The sequence below is a fragment of the Cryptomeria japonica genome, chromosome 10 (genome assembly GCF_030272615.1).
Source record: "Cryptomeria japonica chromosome 10, Sugi_1.0, whole genome shotgun sequence".
Classification (NCBI taxonomy): domain Eukaryota; kingdom Viridiplantae; phylum Streptophyta; class Pinopsida; order Cupressales; family Cupressaceae; genus Cryptomeria; species Cryptomeria japonica.
The window spans coordinates 133,395,703-133,413,154 of NC_081414.1; the positions used below are offsets into that span (position 1 = coordinate 133,395,703).

Consider the following 17,452-nt stretch of genomic DNA (forward strand, 5'->3'; position numbering starts at 1 on the left):
AAGTCATTATTATGCGAGATACAAGTCATTCCTAGTCTATCTTAATCATTTCAATATTTCTTCTTAAATTGAACTCAATTTGTCCGCATCAACTTAATTAATTTGATTTATAAATTAATCATTAAAATTTACACCTATCTAAAATAACCTTAAAGTGGTAAAATTTTCATATAATTAATTTCCTTCTTTTATAATTCATCCTCTCTAACATTAACTATTTGCATAAAAATTTCAAAATTAAAATTATCTTAGAAATTTCATTAATATCTGAAATTCAACAAAAATAGAATAATAAAAAACAAGTGTTTTTTTTCATCAACCCAACTAAGTCATTAATATTATTGTAAGAATTCTTAAATTAATAGAGAGAGTAGTGTCGGCTTTTATACAAGGAGAGAAATTAAACTTAATTACAAATAAAACCAGAAAACCAGCCAAACGACATGTCCTTTTGTAGCGATTTTTCAAGAAACCAAAAAAAGAATTTATATATATGCATTCATGCTGAAGAACTTGGACGTACATTTATTGCTTTGAATTAAATTTCCATCTGCGACTGCAGTTATTCTGTCAATTTAACAGTCGCCATTACCAAGAGTATCAACAAAAAGGTAGTCGCTAATTCGTTTTCAATTGAGGCGCAGTTAGCTTCGAATTCAAGTAAGTGCCAAATTTTCTTCATCAGCTAATTTTAAAGAATTCGTATAGAGAGCTACCACAGAAGAATTGTGCAGAAAACTGTTAAAAAAAATCGATGTTTTGGAGCATTCTCTGTTGTCCACTAAGCGAATGATTGATTTATTCAGTAGTATATTTTGCAGGTTGCTTTTTAACTTTACCTTTAGCTTTTCAAGTATGCAGAGTAGCCCTAGATTTTTGCCCTAATTTCTTCTTATCATCTGGCTTGTATGTTGATAAAGATGATTGCTTTTACCATCGGTGTTTAGTGTTTAGATTAGGCCGAAACCATTAAATTGCAACAGTTTATTTGACATATATCATTACTTACTGATTTAACATTATAATTGTGTGTATTATGTAACACAATAAGGCTTGAACATCCAAGTTCTTCTGTTTTAACAATGGAGTCGCTTGCTTTAAGAGGTGGGTAGTTGTAGGTAGTGTAATTTGCAGTTGTATTATCACTTGTGTTGTTACAAGTTGTGAATTTGAATTCAATATTATAAATTTAATATTGTCTAAAATTAGCATTTTAAATTCGTAAACTTCATACAACCAAATCAATTAATTTTTCTCTCTTTGAATTACAATGTTTAAAATATTGTCAAAATAGACCGGCAAGGATTTGAACCCAAGGTAGTAGATATATTTTTTTTAATATTGAACTTGTTTCAATAGCAAAGTTGAGAGAATTTTCCCATCCTAATTAAATGGCCTTGTAAATTTTCCCATCATAACCAAAATGACCATTCGCTGTGCAAAAACAATGGAAACTTCAATATGGTAATCATCAATTCAAAGACAATGTGTACAAAACCTAGAAGACCTGTAGTCTTGGATCATCGTCATGCTGGCCTGTTTGTTGATTCATTTAGAATTGAACTACAAACTATTATTTTATTTTCACTTCTTGTAGTTGTTATTAATTTTCATTCTAACTCATTGGATTTTTGGCATGTGAAATTATTTTAAACTGTGTAGTTTTTAGTACGCAACATAACCATTTCTGCTATAAGTTTGTTGTCATTTATATTAATATTGTTGTTATTGCTGTTAAATTGAAATAGCCTTAGATTCAGAGAAGATGAAAGAGGTAACAGTGAAGGGTCCTTGGGCTAAGCTCTTATCACAGGATTCTCAGGTAAATTGTTAAGTATTTTCTTTAAAAGGAGTTTTCTTTACCTCTTTCCATCTATATATTTGTTTTGTATTTAATGTGTTACTAAGATTTTTAAATGTTGATGAATGATTTCAGAATCCGGATGTGGACCTGTGCGACCAAAGTTTCATGATTGGACGAAGCAAAAGTTGCAATTTGTGCATTGATGATTCCTCAATTAGTGGAGTTTTGTGCATGTTGAAGCATAAGGTGGTAGTTTTTTCTCATTTAGGTTTCCTAGGAGGGAAATTTCCTGCTGCTTCTTGTGGGTTATGAATCTGATTGTTAAATACCTGTCTTAAAGCTGAACTGTCTGTTTATTATTAGGTGCAGCAGAATGGTGCTGAAGTGCTTGTTTTAGGGAGCTCTGGATTTGTCGTGCTCAATGGAAAGTGTCTTAAAAACAAGGATGTCGTCAGCATTGGAGGAGGAGATGAACTTGTTTTCAGCTCTTCTCTGAGTCAGCACACTTATGTATCCTCTAGGATCTGTTTATTGGCAGTTGGCCATAAAATTTTCTCTAGTTCAAGCATCATGTTCTCGTATATTTCCAGTCAACAAATATTTTCCTTAATGGTTTTTCAATGCAGATTTTTCAGCTCCTCGGAAATGAAGATATATCAGCCCCTGTATTGCCTACTTCAGTAGGAAAGACGGTAGATCAGGTGGTAACAGGTGAGGCAGAACAAAACATTGCAGGTGCGGCAGCAGAAATATCTGAAGCTTTAGCAGCTATGTTTGGCCCCATGCAAGGACCTCTTGCGGGTTCTTTGTCACCCTTACCCTTTCCCTTACCCTTTCCCTTTGGACAAGTATTCCCCAATCACAAAATTCGTCATCCTTGTTGCAATGACAGTGAAGAATGTGACCAAGGAAGCAATGCATACGAGTCACAGACTGCTTGTAATATGTCAGATGAGTCTGCCTCAGATACTGAAGTGATTGAACTTGAGACTGGGGTTTCGCCCATGCTTACTATGTTGAAACGTTCAAGAAAACATCATGAGAAGGGTTACATTCACAATGAAATAGATGGTAAATCACCTATACAAGTTTGTGAAGAGAGAAAGGAATCTGTAAGAGGTATTGACCCATCTGAAGCACATGCTAAATGCCAAATTTTGAAGGAACAATTAAGAAAAGGAATAGTTGATGGAAGAGAGACTCATGTATCATTTGATGATTTTCCTTATTACCTGAGGTATGAAATTGAAACTTTTGTAAGACCTATTTTACCTTCCATTTTGACAGCCGTGCTTTCTATTGTTAGCTTTATGATCAGTACTTTAGATTTTTATGTTCGACTTATGTTGTTATGAAAGTTTATTGAAATGCTTTATAAAGTATTGAGACTAGTTCTTCGTCTTCTAGTTCATATAAATGTAAAATGACATGTAGATTGAGACTAGTTCTCTGTTATTTTAGTCTTTCTTTGCCAGTTTCATTGGAAGATTGAGTAAGATTTCTTCTTTTGTTTACAGTAAGAAGACAAAAAGTCTTCTGATTGCATCAACGTTCACACATTTGAAACGGAATGAATTTGCACAATTTACAAGGAAGCTTCCTAACGTGAGCCCCAAAATATTGATGTCTGGTCCGGAAGGTTTGTTACCCCTTCTTCTGTACAAGCCTGAATGGTTACGTGGAATATGATTGTGATTAACAATGTTTTTAATCTGATTCAATCTATGTTTTGTCACTAACATAGGGTCTGAGATATATCAAGAAACGTTGGTGAAGGTATTGGCAAATCACTTTGATGCAAAATTGCTTATATTTGATAGCAGTTCAATACTCACGGTAAGTAATAGTATATCAAACTCTGCAACATTTTATGATCTCATTGGAATATTCCTTTTGATGTGGAAGCTTTATTTCAAATTGATATATGAGCATAAAGGCTTCATTGGGCCGATCCATTTTATGATGGGCCAAAATTCATCCAGATGTGCTATTCTCTTTTTCGAGGGGAACATGATTCTTCTTAACTCTGCAGTTGGATCCTTAAATGCAATATTCATTTTTTGTATTTCCACTCTTGGATATGTTTGCACTTTGTAGTGATGTTCTCTGTATTAACATGAGGGGAACATGATTCTTCTTAACTCTGCAGTTGGATCCTTAAATGCAATATTCATTTTTTGTATTTCCACTCTTGGATATGTTTGCTCTTTGTAGTGATGTTCTCTGTATTAACATGACAGGCCTCATCAATGAAGGATGGAGAACAAAGAGGAGCCATATGTCCTACTTTACGGTCAAAATTGGGTGACTTTCAAGTCAAAGCATGGCCTCTCCAAGGCACTGCATCAAACTTGCACACATCAAACGAATATTCCATCAAGAGAGGTAGTTTCTAGGCTTGATTAAAAGTTCAATTCAGTTATTACAATTAAATCATTTTATAAGCATGTCTTTTTATACCAAAGGACATTTTTGGGTTTTTCTTGACTACATTTTTTTCAGGTGATCGAGTGAAATTCATTATTAAATCCCAAAAGTCAGATAATCTGCCATCTGAAGTTCCTTTGAGGTATGTTTTACGAATATTTCTACACTCCAATTGTCAATATTCTAATCCATCAAGTGCAGTTACATCATGATAGCATTATTTGGCTGCTCATTATGAATACTTTCTATTGGCTAAGTTAAAGCTATTGCTATACTCATTATGTTCAACTCTGATCTGTCTTATCGAAGAGATTAGCATTTTTGGTAGTAATCCCTCTGTACTTAGCTTACGTCTTGTTTCTCAATGTTTTCAGGGGTCCATCTCATGGTGATCAAGGGGAAGTACTTTTGTCTTTGGACGAGAATGGTTCATCTAAACTTGGAGTACGTTTTGATAAGCCAATTCAAGGGGGTGTTGACCTCGGGGGTCTCTGCGAACAAGATCATGGGTTTTTTTGTAGCGGTAATACTTTGGCATCAAATGTGATATTAAGTTCCAAATAAGGACGTATTTTAAATGTGTGCTCATTGAATGTGGTTTTTGTCCTTTTGGCAGCAAGCGACCTTCTCTTAGATCACACTATTGAAGAAAACATGGACAAGCTACTCCTAGATGCACTTTTCGAGGTAGTCTAAACTTCTATTATATTCACTGAAATTCAATTCTGGAATTATCCTATTTAAATTTTCCTAATTGATCTATAACTCTTTTCCAGGTTGTGACTAGTGAGAGTAAGAATAGTCCTCTTATACTTTTCATGAAAGATGTTGAGACATCATTCGTAGACAACCCATGCATCTACACTGCCTTACAAAGAAAACTTAAAAATTTGCCCGAAAGTATTATTGTTATTGGATCATACATAAAGGTTGACAAAAGAAAGGAAAAGGTAATATAGTTCTTACATATACTTAACTTGTTTAGACATGGTTGCTTGATTTTTCTTTTTATTTTGATGTACATTGAGTTCTAGTGGTTTTTATGCAACAGGCAGCTTTCGGGGATCTACTACCCTTCATTAAAATTAATGAATTTGAAGACCACGGTTTTGAATTACCAGTAAGTATTTTTGGATCTATCAGGCATACATTTGTTTTCAGCCTTCAAATATACTCCATGGTTTCTTAATTTTTTATTCTCCATGAAATCGCTTTGAAAGGATTAGGTTGTTTCTTTTTGTTTTTAACTCTCTTGTCGCTGCCAATTTCTTCAGTACATGATTGATTAAACAGGTGCCTTCAATTGATTTAATAATGGAGGGTGTAATTTTATTTTTGAATGCTACAGTATGGGAGAAACTTTAAAGAGAACACAGAGAAGCAGCTTTTTGATCTTTTTCCAAACAAAGTGATGGTGGAGATGCCTCAGGTACTGAAAAGTGTTAAAACATATTAGACACTTATATTATTTAAATATTTTAAAATGTATAGTTAATAATTTTCATTAATAAATGCAGGATGAAGCCCTTCTTGTTAATTGGAAACTTCAGTTAGAACGGGATGTTGAAATGCTTAAAGTGAAGACGAATCTACAACATATTAAAACTGTGAGCTTCTCTTTAGACCCCATGGTTGACTTTATTGTTTGATTTATTTCAAAAATATCTCTATAAAAAATATGCAAAGATAATTTTTTAACTTTTTCAAATAGTTACGTTTCTCTTTCCTGTTTCAATGTACAAAGTATTTGAGGTTGAGATATTCAATCTTAACAATGTAATGGAATGTTTGTTTATAAATTCAAATGTATTATGAATAGAAAGAAACTGCTGTACTTTTTCTTTAATGTTATTTTTTGGCTTTTGTAGGTGCTTTCTCTTAATAACCTGGATTGTGATGGGATTGACACAATTTGCATAAAGGACCAAAAACTTACAAACAAATGTGAGTTCGAGATATTTGTTTCTGACGGTTTTCTGCTTATTTTGATACGTATGTCATACATTGATCACAATTCATTTTGCATTTAAGATGGTATCTATGATCATAGTTACATGTTCTCATAAATTTTATTCCTTAATGGTTATATAGCTGTGATGGTCAAAGTTATATAGCGAATAGATGATGCGTTTGACATCTTGAAAATCTTACCATGATACAAATTCCATAAGCACGTTTTTGATGTAATGCTTGCTAATCTCTCGTTTACAATTAGAAGCGCTTGTACTGTTTGCATATGCAATTCAGACTGCAGGTCTGAAGCCCATAAATTTTATCACATGTATCAAATACTGAAAGAAAACTAAGAAACAGAGGCTTATGTAAAAACCAAATTATACCAACAGAACTGAACATGATAACATCCAATAGGACTTAAATCATATTTGAAAACATATCAGAGAATAAATACAACATCAAAATTAGAAGAGCTAAATTAAGTTCATTATACACACTGCTAATAGGGGACTCTTCCTCCATATGCAAACCCTATAGCTCCAATATCCATTAACACTAATGTCATTGGAATTTGGCAGCTCAACAGAATAAAGATCAAAAAGCCATGATGAATCCAGGTTTGTTGATAAAAATCAATATTGATGAAGAGAATTTTGATGCTTAATAACAAAGCAACTATTTTAGTGATATCAGATTTTCACAATCCATTCTTTATGTTGCTTCTGGATGAAAATAAACATACACAATCGAATCCACAGTCACTAAGGTCAGTAGGAGCAGAAACATGTCAAGGACTTCCAGGGAAGCAAAGTTTTAATTCACCTGTCAAATTCTTTCTCTAAAAATGATCCTTTCTAGCTAAGCATTAGAAGGATTACCATGTTCAACTCATCTTTAGCATTCACCTCTGTAATGGGTCAATTTTTTTTGATAAAAAGATTCCCTACACTGTTACTCAACTAAGCAAAAGATTATCCCATTGTTTCCTTGTGGATATGCTATTTAACTTATGAAGCTCAAAACTCCTTAAATGAATACTATAGTTATTGTCACCCTTGACCTAACTTCACCTCATGAATCATGTAGAGGAAAAGCAACGTGATTAACCTGGAAACCTCTTTTGCATAAAAATCCGGCACAAAAGTAAACAGACACATTGAAAGTGGTTTTACATATTGCATGAATCATGCAAAAGTAAAAAAATTTAAAACTCCAAAATAACAACTAAAATTTTTAGTGATGAACCCATCCCAACTATTGAACATGGAAAGTATACAAACACTTATACAAAAAAATCGTACAAAAAAATCGCATTCAAACACCTGAGCAAAGGATTTATCTTTCTTAAACTTTGCAACATTCAAATATGACTCACAGATTCATAATCATATGAATTATAATATTAATTAGACATCCGATGTCTATTTTTGTTTTCAGGTGCAGAGAATATTGTTGGATGGGCTTTGGGCGACCATCTTATGAATGAATCTGAGCCCTTTATTAAGGATGGAAAACTAATTATCTCTAGTGAAAGGTAAACATATTGTGTTTGTTCTCATTAATATTGAATAGAGGAAGGTAATTTTTTTTGATGATACAATTACAATGTAAAGAATTATGACCAAAGTTCTTTGATTTCATCTTGTTATTTCAGTGTTCGACATGGGTTGAGCATACTGCGAGAAAATAAAAGAAATGAGAGCTCAAAGAAAACACATAAGGTGAAGTTTAAAATTGAGTGCAATGATATGCTTCGATTATAAAATAGTGATATACCTTACAATATTGTAGTATAAAATGCAATGTACTTTTTCAGAATGTTGCTACAGAGAACCGTCATGAAAAGAAGCTTCTTGACAATGTAATTCCACCAAATGAAATTGGGGTGACCTTTGAGGATGTTGGAGCTTTGGAAAATGTGAAGGATACACTTAAAGAGCTAGTCATGCTTCCATTACAAAGGCCGGAGCTTTTTTGTAAAGGACAACTAACAAAGGTTGGCTTCAATTCTCCTTCTATCAAGTTAAAAAATATGATGATCCACATTACACATAATTTTAAAAACTAAATTGATTTAGTAAATTCAATGAAAGAATCCTTACATTTTTAAAATATGTCAATTTTATCAAGTGTTCGAGATTACAACTAATTTTGCTAAATAGGCATTCTTAACTAATGTTCTAACTTTTAGCTCGATGCATAAACTGATGTCATGTTTCGTTGCAGCCCTGTAAAGGTGTCCTGCTCTTTGGTCCTCCAGGAACCGGAAAAACAATGCTTGCTAAAGCCGTTGCAACAGAAGCTGGTGCAAATTTTCTAAATATTTCGATGTCAAGCATTACATCAATGGTATAGTTTAATACGATCAATAACATTTGATTTCTTTTAACTGTGGTTGCTTTGAACCGGGTTGATCTAGATCATTACTTTATTGTTTCAGATGTTTGGGGAAAATGAGAAGTCAATTAGAGCTATTTTCTCCTTAGCAAGTAAAATTTCCCCATGTGTGATCTTTATTGACGAGGTAAGCTTTTTCCCTTCAATGGTAGCTGAAACTATTTTTTGTCTACTCTTCCATTCAAAATTTTCAGTTTGTATTAGAAGTTCTTACTACGGATCCCCTGACAGGTTGATAGTCTGTTGGGAAGAAGGGACAGTTCTGGAGAGCATGAGGCTTCGCGTAGTATGAAGAATGAGTTTATGACAAACTGGGATGGATTGCTCACTAAAGAAAAAGAGAGAGTATTAGTTCTTGCCGCCACTAATAGGCCTTTTGATCTTGATGACGCTGTCATTCGAAGAATGCCAAGGAGGTGAGCATTTGATTTTCTCTAATATTCTTTGTAGTATAACATATTCTTTTGGTAGAAATACTCATGCTACATATTTTTTCATAACTAATGTCATTTTCATTTTTAATTTTAATATATATTTTCAATCCTATTATCCTTTTTGAATATTTGTGGACATTAATAGTAATTTCAAATTTTATATTACTGGACAGGTTATTTGTAAACTTGCCAGATGCATCAAACAGAGCTAAAATCTTGAAGGTTATGCTTGCCAAAGAAGAATTGACCCCCGAGTTTGATTTCGATACAATTGCTAATATGACTGAGGGATATTCTGGATCTGACCTTAAGGTGGGTTCGTTTTAGCTTATGTTTTTAAGCATGTGCTCAAAATTTACTGGTCTTCTAATACCAATGGGTTGTGTTGTAGAACTTATGTATTACAGCTGCATTCTGCCCAATCCGGGAAGTTTTGGAAAAAGAAAAGAAGGTATTTCTCTTTTGTTGGATGGATTAAATTATTATAAAGGGACAGAGGCTATGCTTGATGGTTGTTTTGCATATTATACTTTAGAGGTCATAAATGTTGTCCTTTGGATTCAAGTTGGATTACATCTATATTGTTACAAATTACAAACAAGGATGGTGGTTTCGATCAACATGCCATCATCATTCTGCCAATATAGAAATAGAATGTTTGAGAAAAATAAGATCTAAAAATTTAGCAGCTAGAATATCTAAAGTGTTACTGTTCATTGTGTTCAACATTCCCCTTTGATTTGATCTGGTCTAGAGGAGAGCGCATTAGGCATTTGATGAATTGTTGCATTCAAATTAGTGTGTTTGATTATATAATGGAATGCAATTTTTTCCTGTTAGTTTACTACTAGGTTCTCATGTCATTATTTTGTTTTTCACATATTTTATTATATTGTCACCATTGAAAACTTTATCAGGAAAAAGCACTAGCAATAGCAGAGGGGAAGGAGCTGCCATCTTTGAGTGGAAGTGCTGATGTTCGTCCTTTAAATATGGATGACATACGATATGCCCATAAACAGGTAAGATTTCAAAGAGTAGAGAGATTTTTGGTGAACAAACAAGTTTAATTATTGAAGCCATGCCCCCATCATAAAAACAGGATCCTTATAGGCTCAGTTTTTTGCAGGTATGTGCTAGTGTTTCTTCAGACTCGAGAAGTATGACTGAGCTACATCAATGGGATGAGCTTTATGGTGAAGGAGGCTCAAGACAAAAGAATGTACTGAATTATTTTATCTAGAGATGTATAACCTGCAATCTACTGTGTTTGTAGACCCCCAAATCTTGGGGGAGGATATGAAGCACATTTATTTTGTTGTGGCATTATCACTTGTAACAATCGTGAGATTTTAAACTCAGATCACACAATTTTTCCCATGTTTGTTACATCATTGGCAGAGCCTCCTCTCATTGTAAAATGTATCACTGTTAATATAAAATGTATTATATATTACTTATTTTAGAGTATATAAATTGGATTCAAACTCCAATCTTTATATACTAATATGCATAGCTTTGTACATAATTTCATCATTCAACTGTGGAAATGATTATTTTTAAAATAAAATATCAGAAAAAATATCAGAAATGATTATTGATTGCTTGATAGGTATAACTTTTTGTAGTTTGATATAAGAATTTTATTAAAATGTTTTGGTAGTTTGTTATAATGAAGAAAAAATATAATTTGTATGTGTGGGTTTGCTTGTATTAGACTTAAATTATTTTGAGATTTGTTGAGAAATATAATTACACTTTGAAGTGGTGCATTATAATCAAATACATTTGAGATATAGTTGAATTTTTTTTTTACCATGATCCACTTTAAAATTGACTGGGTTTGCTTTGTATTAGACTTAAATCCTTTTGAGATTTATTGAGAAATATAATTACACTTTGAAGTGGTGCATTATAATCAAATACATTTGAGATGTAGTTGAACTTTTTTCTTTTACCATGATCCACTTTATAATTGACTGTAAATATTTGTGTGAAGATTACATTATGATCAAATAATTATTATATTGTAAATAATTGCACAATGGAAAGAACTTTATGATACAATCATACAATCTTGCACTATATAGGGTAACTTCACATATCAATACCAACTTTTAGATAGAGATCGATTTCTTGAGGGTTTATTTGTGTGACCTTATCTATGCATACCTTTTATGAAAATTAGATGCTTTGTAGTTCATAGGCTAAAATAGAAAGACTTAATCAACACAACTAGAATAAGATCACTGCCCTCCCTTTTAAATCACAACCATTAATTAAGCTTATGTTTCCAAATCAATCCATATATAATAATAGTACCATGTAATAACAAGTAGGAGTATAAGTCCCAATAATGCCCATTGCATATGTACATTACATTATACACAACGATAAACTCAATCATAGGTCACAAATACACATAGTGACTAGCTCACGAATACACCACATTCACACATAGTGATCTATTGTCCAAAATGTAGATTCATCTTTATTGTAAGTGTCATCTCATAACCCATTTCATAACACTTAAGCTCTTATAATAAGATTAGAACATGAAAATGGAAAACAAGGGCATCCCATGCTACATTATTGGTTTGTCCTTATCTCAATGCATAGTCGATTGTGACAATGAGAAAAGCATTTTGTACTAAATGTCATCACCAAAAAAGGTATAGAAGTAACATCACGACATATACAAAATTTAATAAGATTCCACAACCCACTAACAATTTGAGTCATATTATAATTGGATAAACATAATCAAGATGATTTATGGTTTTTCCTCTCCAAAGACTATAGCTTGTGGTAGTAATCTCCTAGACTAGTTTAATAATGGGAACCTAAAGAACCATATCTTAAGAAAAACATGACACTATAATCCCACACATTTCTTCTAATATAGTAATTTCCTATATTGAACTCTTGAGATGGATAGACCATGGTACCATCACCTACATGTTATTAGCAAAAGTCTATAAACTATGAAATTGGCTAGCTATTGGCATCTATTAACTACATAGCACTAGTAAAAGATGGATTTTCATATGATATGACTAGACACTTCTTTTTAGTAGAGAACGCTCCTTGGATTTTGTCATGACAAAGCAATGATAAGTTTATTTTTTAGTAGGTCTTAGGTGTTATGTTCTAGGTGATCACCTCATAATGTGTCCAAGACAAGCTATGGCTAAGAGATCTATTATATTCTACACACGTTATCTTAATGTCTCTTTCTCAACCCTAGCTATGATGACCAAGAATTCATATCTTGTGTCAATCTCAATTTAGCATTGTAACAATTAGAAGGTACAAGAACATTTTTCAAAAACAAATTATCTTAAGGGTTTACATCTTAGACTAGTTAATCTAAGAGATATACTAAAATGCATATCAAGCCCTCTTGAATTGTACTTTTGTTGAACACATATACATAAATAAATACATACTCATAAAGTAAGAAATTTCAAGACCATGAACTCCATAAGAAAAGTAACTCAATGAAGGAAGATATCACTATAATGGTCAAAATTCTATTGTAGATATTGATGTTCATTATAGATATAACAAGAAAGAATTTATTGTTTTAAGTCATATCTTTATAGATTGTGTGATATTCCAAGCTTTGCATTCCTCTATTTTAACATTAGAGATAGACAATAATGACAATGACTTAAAAAGTTCGTCCAAGATTATAATTTATTCAGAAATTCAAATAAAACAAATGTTAGAATAGATAATCGTAATGATAATAAATTATTATTATTTTCTTAGACTTAGATAGTGGGGAGACATAATTTAGAACAGGGAGTTGAAAACCAATTAATACAAAATTAAGCCTCAAATTGAAGCATACTAAAGAGGGAGGGTTGATCAAGTTCCATATAAACATACCCACTTCCAAATACGATTGAAGTCACATGTAGTTATTCTCGTCTTATAAACATGCACATGGATTCTTATAACTATTATTTCATGCCAACAATTACTAATAGACATTTGTACATAGTAATATGAATAACAACATCATCAATATAAAATAGATGTACTCATATCATATCACAAGAAAGAAAAATTCAGAATATCTTCGTAGCTCAACAATTATATAAATCTTCAATATGGTTCCAAGTGATGTATTAGAATAATATGATTCAAAGATATCATTTGAATACTATAAACATTTTATATTATGACATCTTTCTTAAACATAACACAGCATGCGTCAACAAAGACACATAAAAACTACATGCGGAATTTCTAAAGACTTACCATGATAATTACAAGCTTTCTTTTAACATGAATAATATTGATCATACACTCTACAGTTGATAACACTATATATATTAAATCACCATATGAATGTGTACACTCCATAATATATTATTATTCCCAAAATTATAATTTCATTTACCTTGTGATGCAACCCATCATATAATAGTCCATTCCATTAACTAAAAAATATATGTGTTTTGTGAAACTTGCAATTATGCTAGTTGTTGGGATGTAACACTTGCCATGTCTTGGTAGTGTAACAAATTTTCCAACCTACACTAACATTAGATGAAGAACATCATTATAAGCTTGGAGATCATTGTTGATTCCTCATTGTATATGTAGAGTGCTTAGCTTCATTTGCTTGGGGAATGGTATATCTTTGAGGTTTATTCAACACATTATCTTGTTGTCTTGATAGTGTATTAATCATTTTATATTTTATGTCTATTATTAACATCTTTGTCTTGGTTGTCTGTGGAGGTGGAATCACCAAAGCAAGGGTTTGACTATAGCAAGCCCCTATACAGCCACCCCAACCCATCTCTTTATTGTAACTTTGTGTGTAGGTGTTGGAGAAGGAGCTATTTGGTGGGACAATATTTGCATTGATTTATGGTCTCTTACCTTTCTTTATCTTTTTTATAACTTAATTTTATGAATCTCTCCTTATGATCATTTTCATTTACTGTTTAGTTATACCTTATTGTTTCTCAAATTTGGGATGTTGTACAAATTATTTTGTGTTTCTTTTGGCAATCTCTATTTTCTATATATATGATATGATAGCATGGTGTGTTGTTGTTCATTCACCATGTAAACATCCTAGACAGAGAGCTAGTTAGATTGTTTAGGAAGCCTTTGTGGTTTTTACTTTTGATTTCTAAAGTCCTGAGAATTTAGATAAATTTTGTACGCGTGCCAAAAATATTATACTTTGAATCCTAATAATAATAATAAATAAACTTAAAGGTCACAACTACCTTTTGATTTATCTAAGTGGAAGATTGGAATTTGAGCTCTCAAAGGATTTGATTATCCTTTGTAGCAATTCATAATTCCCACCCTACAATTTGGTGAGGCTGACATGAACTCACCTTTAGTTTAAAAAACTCTACAAAATAGACAATCTTTTTAACAAAAAAAGAAAATATTTCCTCAAATCCTCTTCTATCACTCTTTGGAGTTTGTAGGACCATGTGTTGTGATATCCTTCCATGAGATTCATGACCCAATCTAAAACTTATGAAAATTTAGTTAGGAATCTTGAGAAACCTAAACACACCTTAAATTAGATAGAAAACTGATGTTTTTTGGAGACCCTTACTCTCCTCATTTCCATTTTGTCTTTACAAATTATTCAAATTCAAACGCTCAACCAAATTCTCAAAAAAAATCCCTTCCTAGGTTGCCTCCTCCTGTGGACCATTAGATTGCTCTGAGGGTCCCCTTTGAATAGGCGTAGTCCCTAGAAGAGAACCTAATGGACTTTGAAAACTTTCTTAATCATGATAACTTGTTCACTCAATTGGCCCCTATTGTCAATAATATTAAATTCCAAGTGCCTTGAGTTGCTTTGTGTGTTGACCAACATAGTTGGGACACATGTTAGACTTGTGTGAATATTGTTTCCATTGATGTCAAACCAATTATTCGGTTTGGACCGGACAATATATGCAGTTCAATGTTACCCAGTTTGGTTTGGATGTTGTATGCAGTCGGTATGTGCAGTTTTTGATATGAGCAGGTGATGCACGTTCTGGTATAGCTATTGGATGTGATGCATCAAGGTATAGTTGATCTAATAGAAGTGATTTCTGGAAGTTCTTTATTAGTTATGTGTTCCAGAATTTTGAGTTGTGTTCACATTGGTCCAAGTATCAGTTACATGTTCTGGCATCAACTATTTTAGTCATGTCAGTTATATCTCTTCAAGTTTCGTGTTGCAGTATTCTTGGTATGCATGGAATCTATATCTTTGGAGTTAAGAGATGTTGTGCTTAAGTTTAGTGATAATGGGTCATCTTCTATGAGTTCGGATGACCCTGTCCCATTCCGGTAATCTTGGTATATGTATATGTATATATGTATGTGTGTGTTTACATACTTACACATATAGTACAAAATAAAATGAAGAACAAAGGCCACAAGAAAGAGGAAAGTAGAAAAATAAGGAGGTGGAACAAAAAAGACAAGCCTAAGAGGGGACAAGACAAAGGGGTGAGAGAGACCTTGAAGCCTAAGCGAGAAGGCGAGAGACTCATTCTAGGGAGAGGGAAGAAACAACCACCCATCCAACCTTAATCATGATGAAGGGTGGAGTTTGAGTCCCGCCTGGCAACCCTTGTTATCCTTTCTCGAAAATCAACCTCCCCATCCTTGAACCGATTCATGCATGGCTTTGTCAGCTTGGCCCCTCCCTTTCTTGTTTCTTTGGTCTTCCCATTCCCCCCCCACTCCTTTCCATTCCCCCTCTCCATCTTGGTCTCCTTTCCTTGGTCTTTCTAGATTCTTTTGTATGTTTCTTCCCTCTCCCTGGAATGGGTCTCTCGCCTTCCCGCTTAGGCTTCTAGGTCTCTCCCACCCCTTTAGTTTGTCCCTCTTAGGCTTGTCTTTTATGTTCTGCCTCCTCCTTTTTTGTGCTTTCCTCTTTCTTGTGACTTTTGATCTTCATTTTATTTTGTACTATATATGCAAATATCTTTGTGTGTGTGTGTGTGTGTGTATATATATATATATAGACACACACACACATATTTATTTACATACATACACACACACACACACACACACACTATATATATATATATATATATATATATATATATTGATGAACTTATAAGGCACTGAGAGGGGGGGGGGGGTGAATCAGTGCCTTATAAAAAACAATATAAATCTGATCACCAACTTTAACAACTCAAACTTATCAAGCATATGAGAAATATCACCACATAAGAAAATGCCCAATAAAACAAATTCCACATAACACAAGAGATTATATGTGGAAAACCCAAAAGGGAAAAACCACGATGGGAGTTAGTACCCATAAGATTCACTATCTGCAAAATAGAAATCTTGACCGGTTAAGGTCTTACAACTATGCCATGTTAGGAGCAGACTCGGTTAAGAGTCACCCGATTAGGGGATTTGAATGATAAGCCCTGTTAGGAGCAATGACCTGTTAGGATAAACCTTGCAAGAGGATTTAAGACTCCTATTCAAAGCTACCTTGTTAGGGGATTTACAAATTAAGCCTTGTTAGGACCTACCTGGTTACGGGATTTTGTTGCTGCAAACTGTTAGGTAAACAACAATGATAAGATCTTCAAGTAACACCTTCTATGTCTGATAAGATCCACTTCTGATCCTTAAAACATCAACAACACTTCTGGTTCAGAGGGTAGGAGGATCTTACCCAAACACCTAAGTAATATTACCCACATCCACACAACTCATTCCTTAAGACCTCTCATTGGTTAAACACATCACCTCTGATCCCCTACTCTCCACATACTAGAATAACACCCCCAACACACTGTCTCACTGTTTTAGGACAATCAAAAGCATAAATGACAATATTTGTTGACCAAAAAACTCATAAAACTCTCTCCATTTGGTTTCACACATTCCCATTGTACTCAAGACACTCACACATCCCCTTAGGCTCTATCCATTTCCATACATACTCCACCAAACCATTAAACACAACTTTGAAACTAAATAAACAAAATATACCTTCTTGTTGTCCTTCTTGATAGATTCGTACTCAGAGATCTATAACTTTTGAAAAAAAAACATTATTTACTCAATCTCTTTGGTGAGATTCTTCCAAACTTAACCCTCAACAACATATACAAAATTTAAGAAGATCCAATGGTTCAATGATGAGATATTACTCTCAAACCAGGACTGTTGCAGTCACACCCCAAATCTGACTGTTTTTCAGTCTGAAACCTTCATGAAGCACGTGCCAAATCCATCATGGAACCCTGCACACACCATGGACAGGTAAAATACATCATTACCCTCATCCCTACCCAAAATGGGGTTTGGAAAAACATCTAAACAAAATTTATTACATTTATGAGGCCACTGGATGCTCTAGTAAGGGTTTTGACAGTTTTGAAACAAATATCAATATCTTCCACAAATGATAATGAAA

General features: G+C 33.2%; 1 protein-coding gene across 1 annotated transcript; it reads left to right on the forward strand.

Moving 5' to 3' along the window:
- The first annotated feature begins 438 nt into the window (after positions 1 to 438).
- LOC131030926 (uncharacterized) lies at positions 439 to 10,471 on the forward strand. Its single transcript, XM_057961890.2, has 26 exons — positions 439 to 660; positions 1,749 to 1,822; positions 1,937 to 2,050; positions 2,168 to 2,314; positions 2,431 to 3,041; positions 3,322 to 3,443; positions 3,549 to 3,640; positions 4,045 to 4,189; positions 4,307 to 4,373; positions 4,606 to 4,754; positions 4,848 to 4,918; positions 5,008 to 5,181; positions 5,283 to 5,351; positions 5,580 to 5,660; positions 5,749 to 5,838; positions 6,100 to 6,175; positions 7,625 to 7,721; positions 7,842 to 7,908; positions 8,004 to 8,183; positions 8,414 to 8,536; positions 8,628 to 8,711; positions 8,816 to 9,000; positions 9,192 to 9,330; positions 9,410 to 9,469; positions 9,936 to 10,040; positions 10,148 to 10,471. Exons 2-26 carry the CDS (start codon positions 1,766 to 1,768, stop codon positions 10,259 to 10,261), a joined length of 3,219 nt encoding a protein of 1,072 aa, XP_057817873.2. The 5' UTR covers positions 439 to 660; positions 1,749 to 1,765; the 3' UTR covers positions 10,262 to 10,471.
- Positions 10,472 to 17,452: the final 6,981 nt, after the last annotated feature.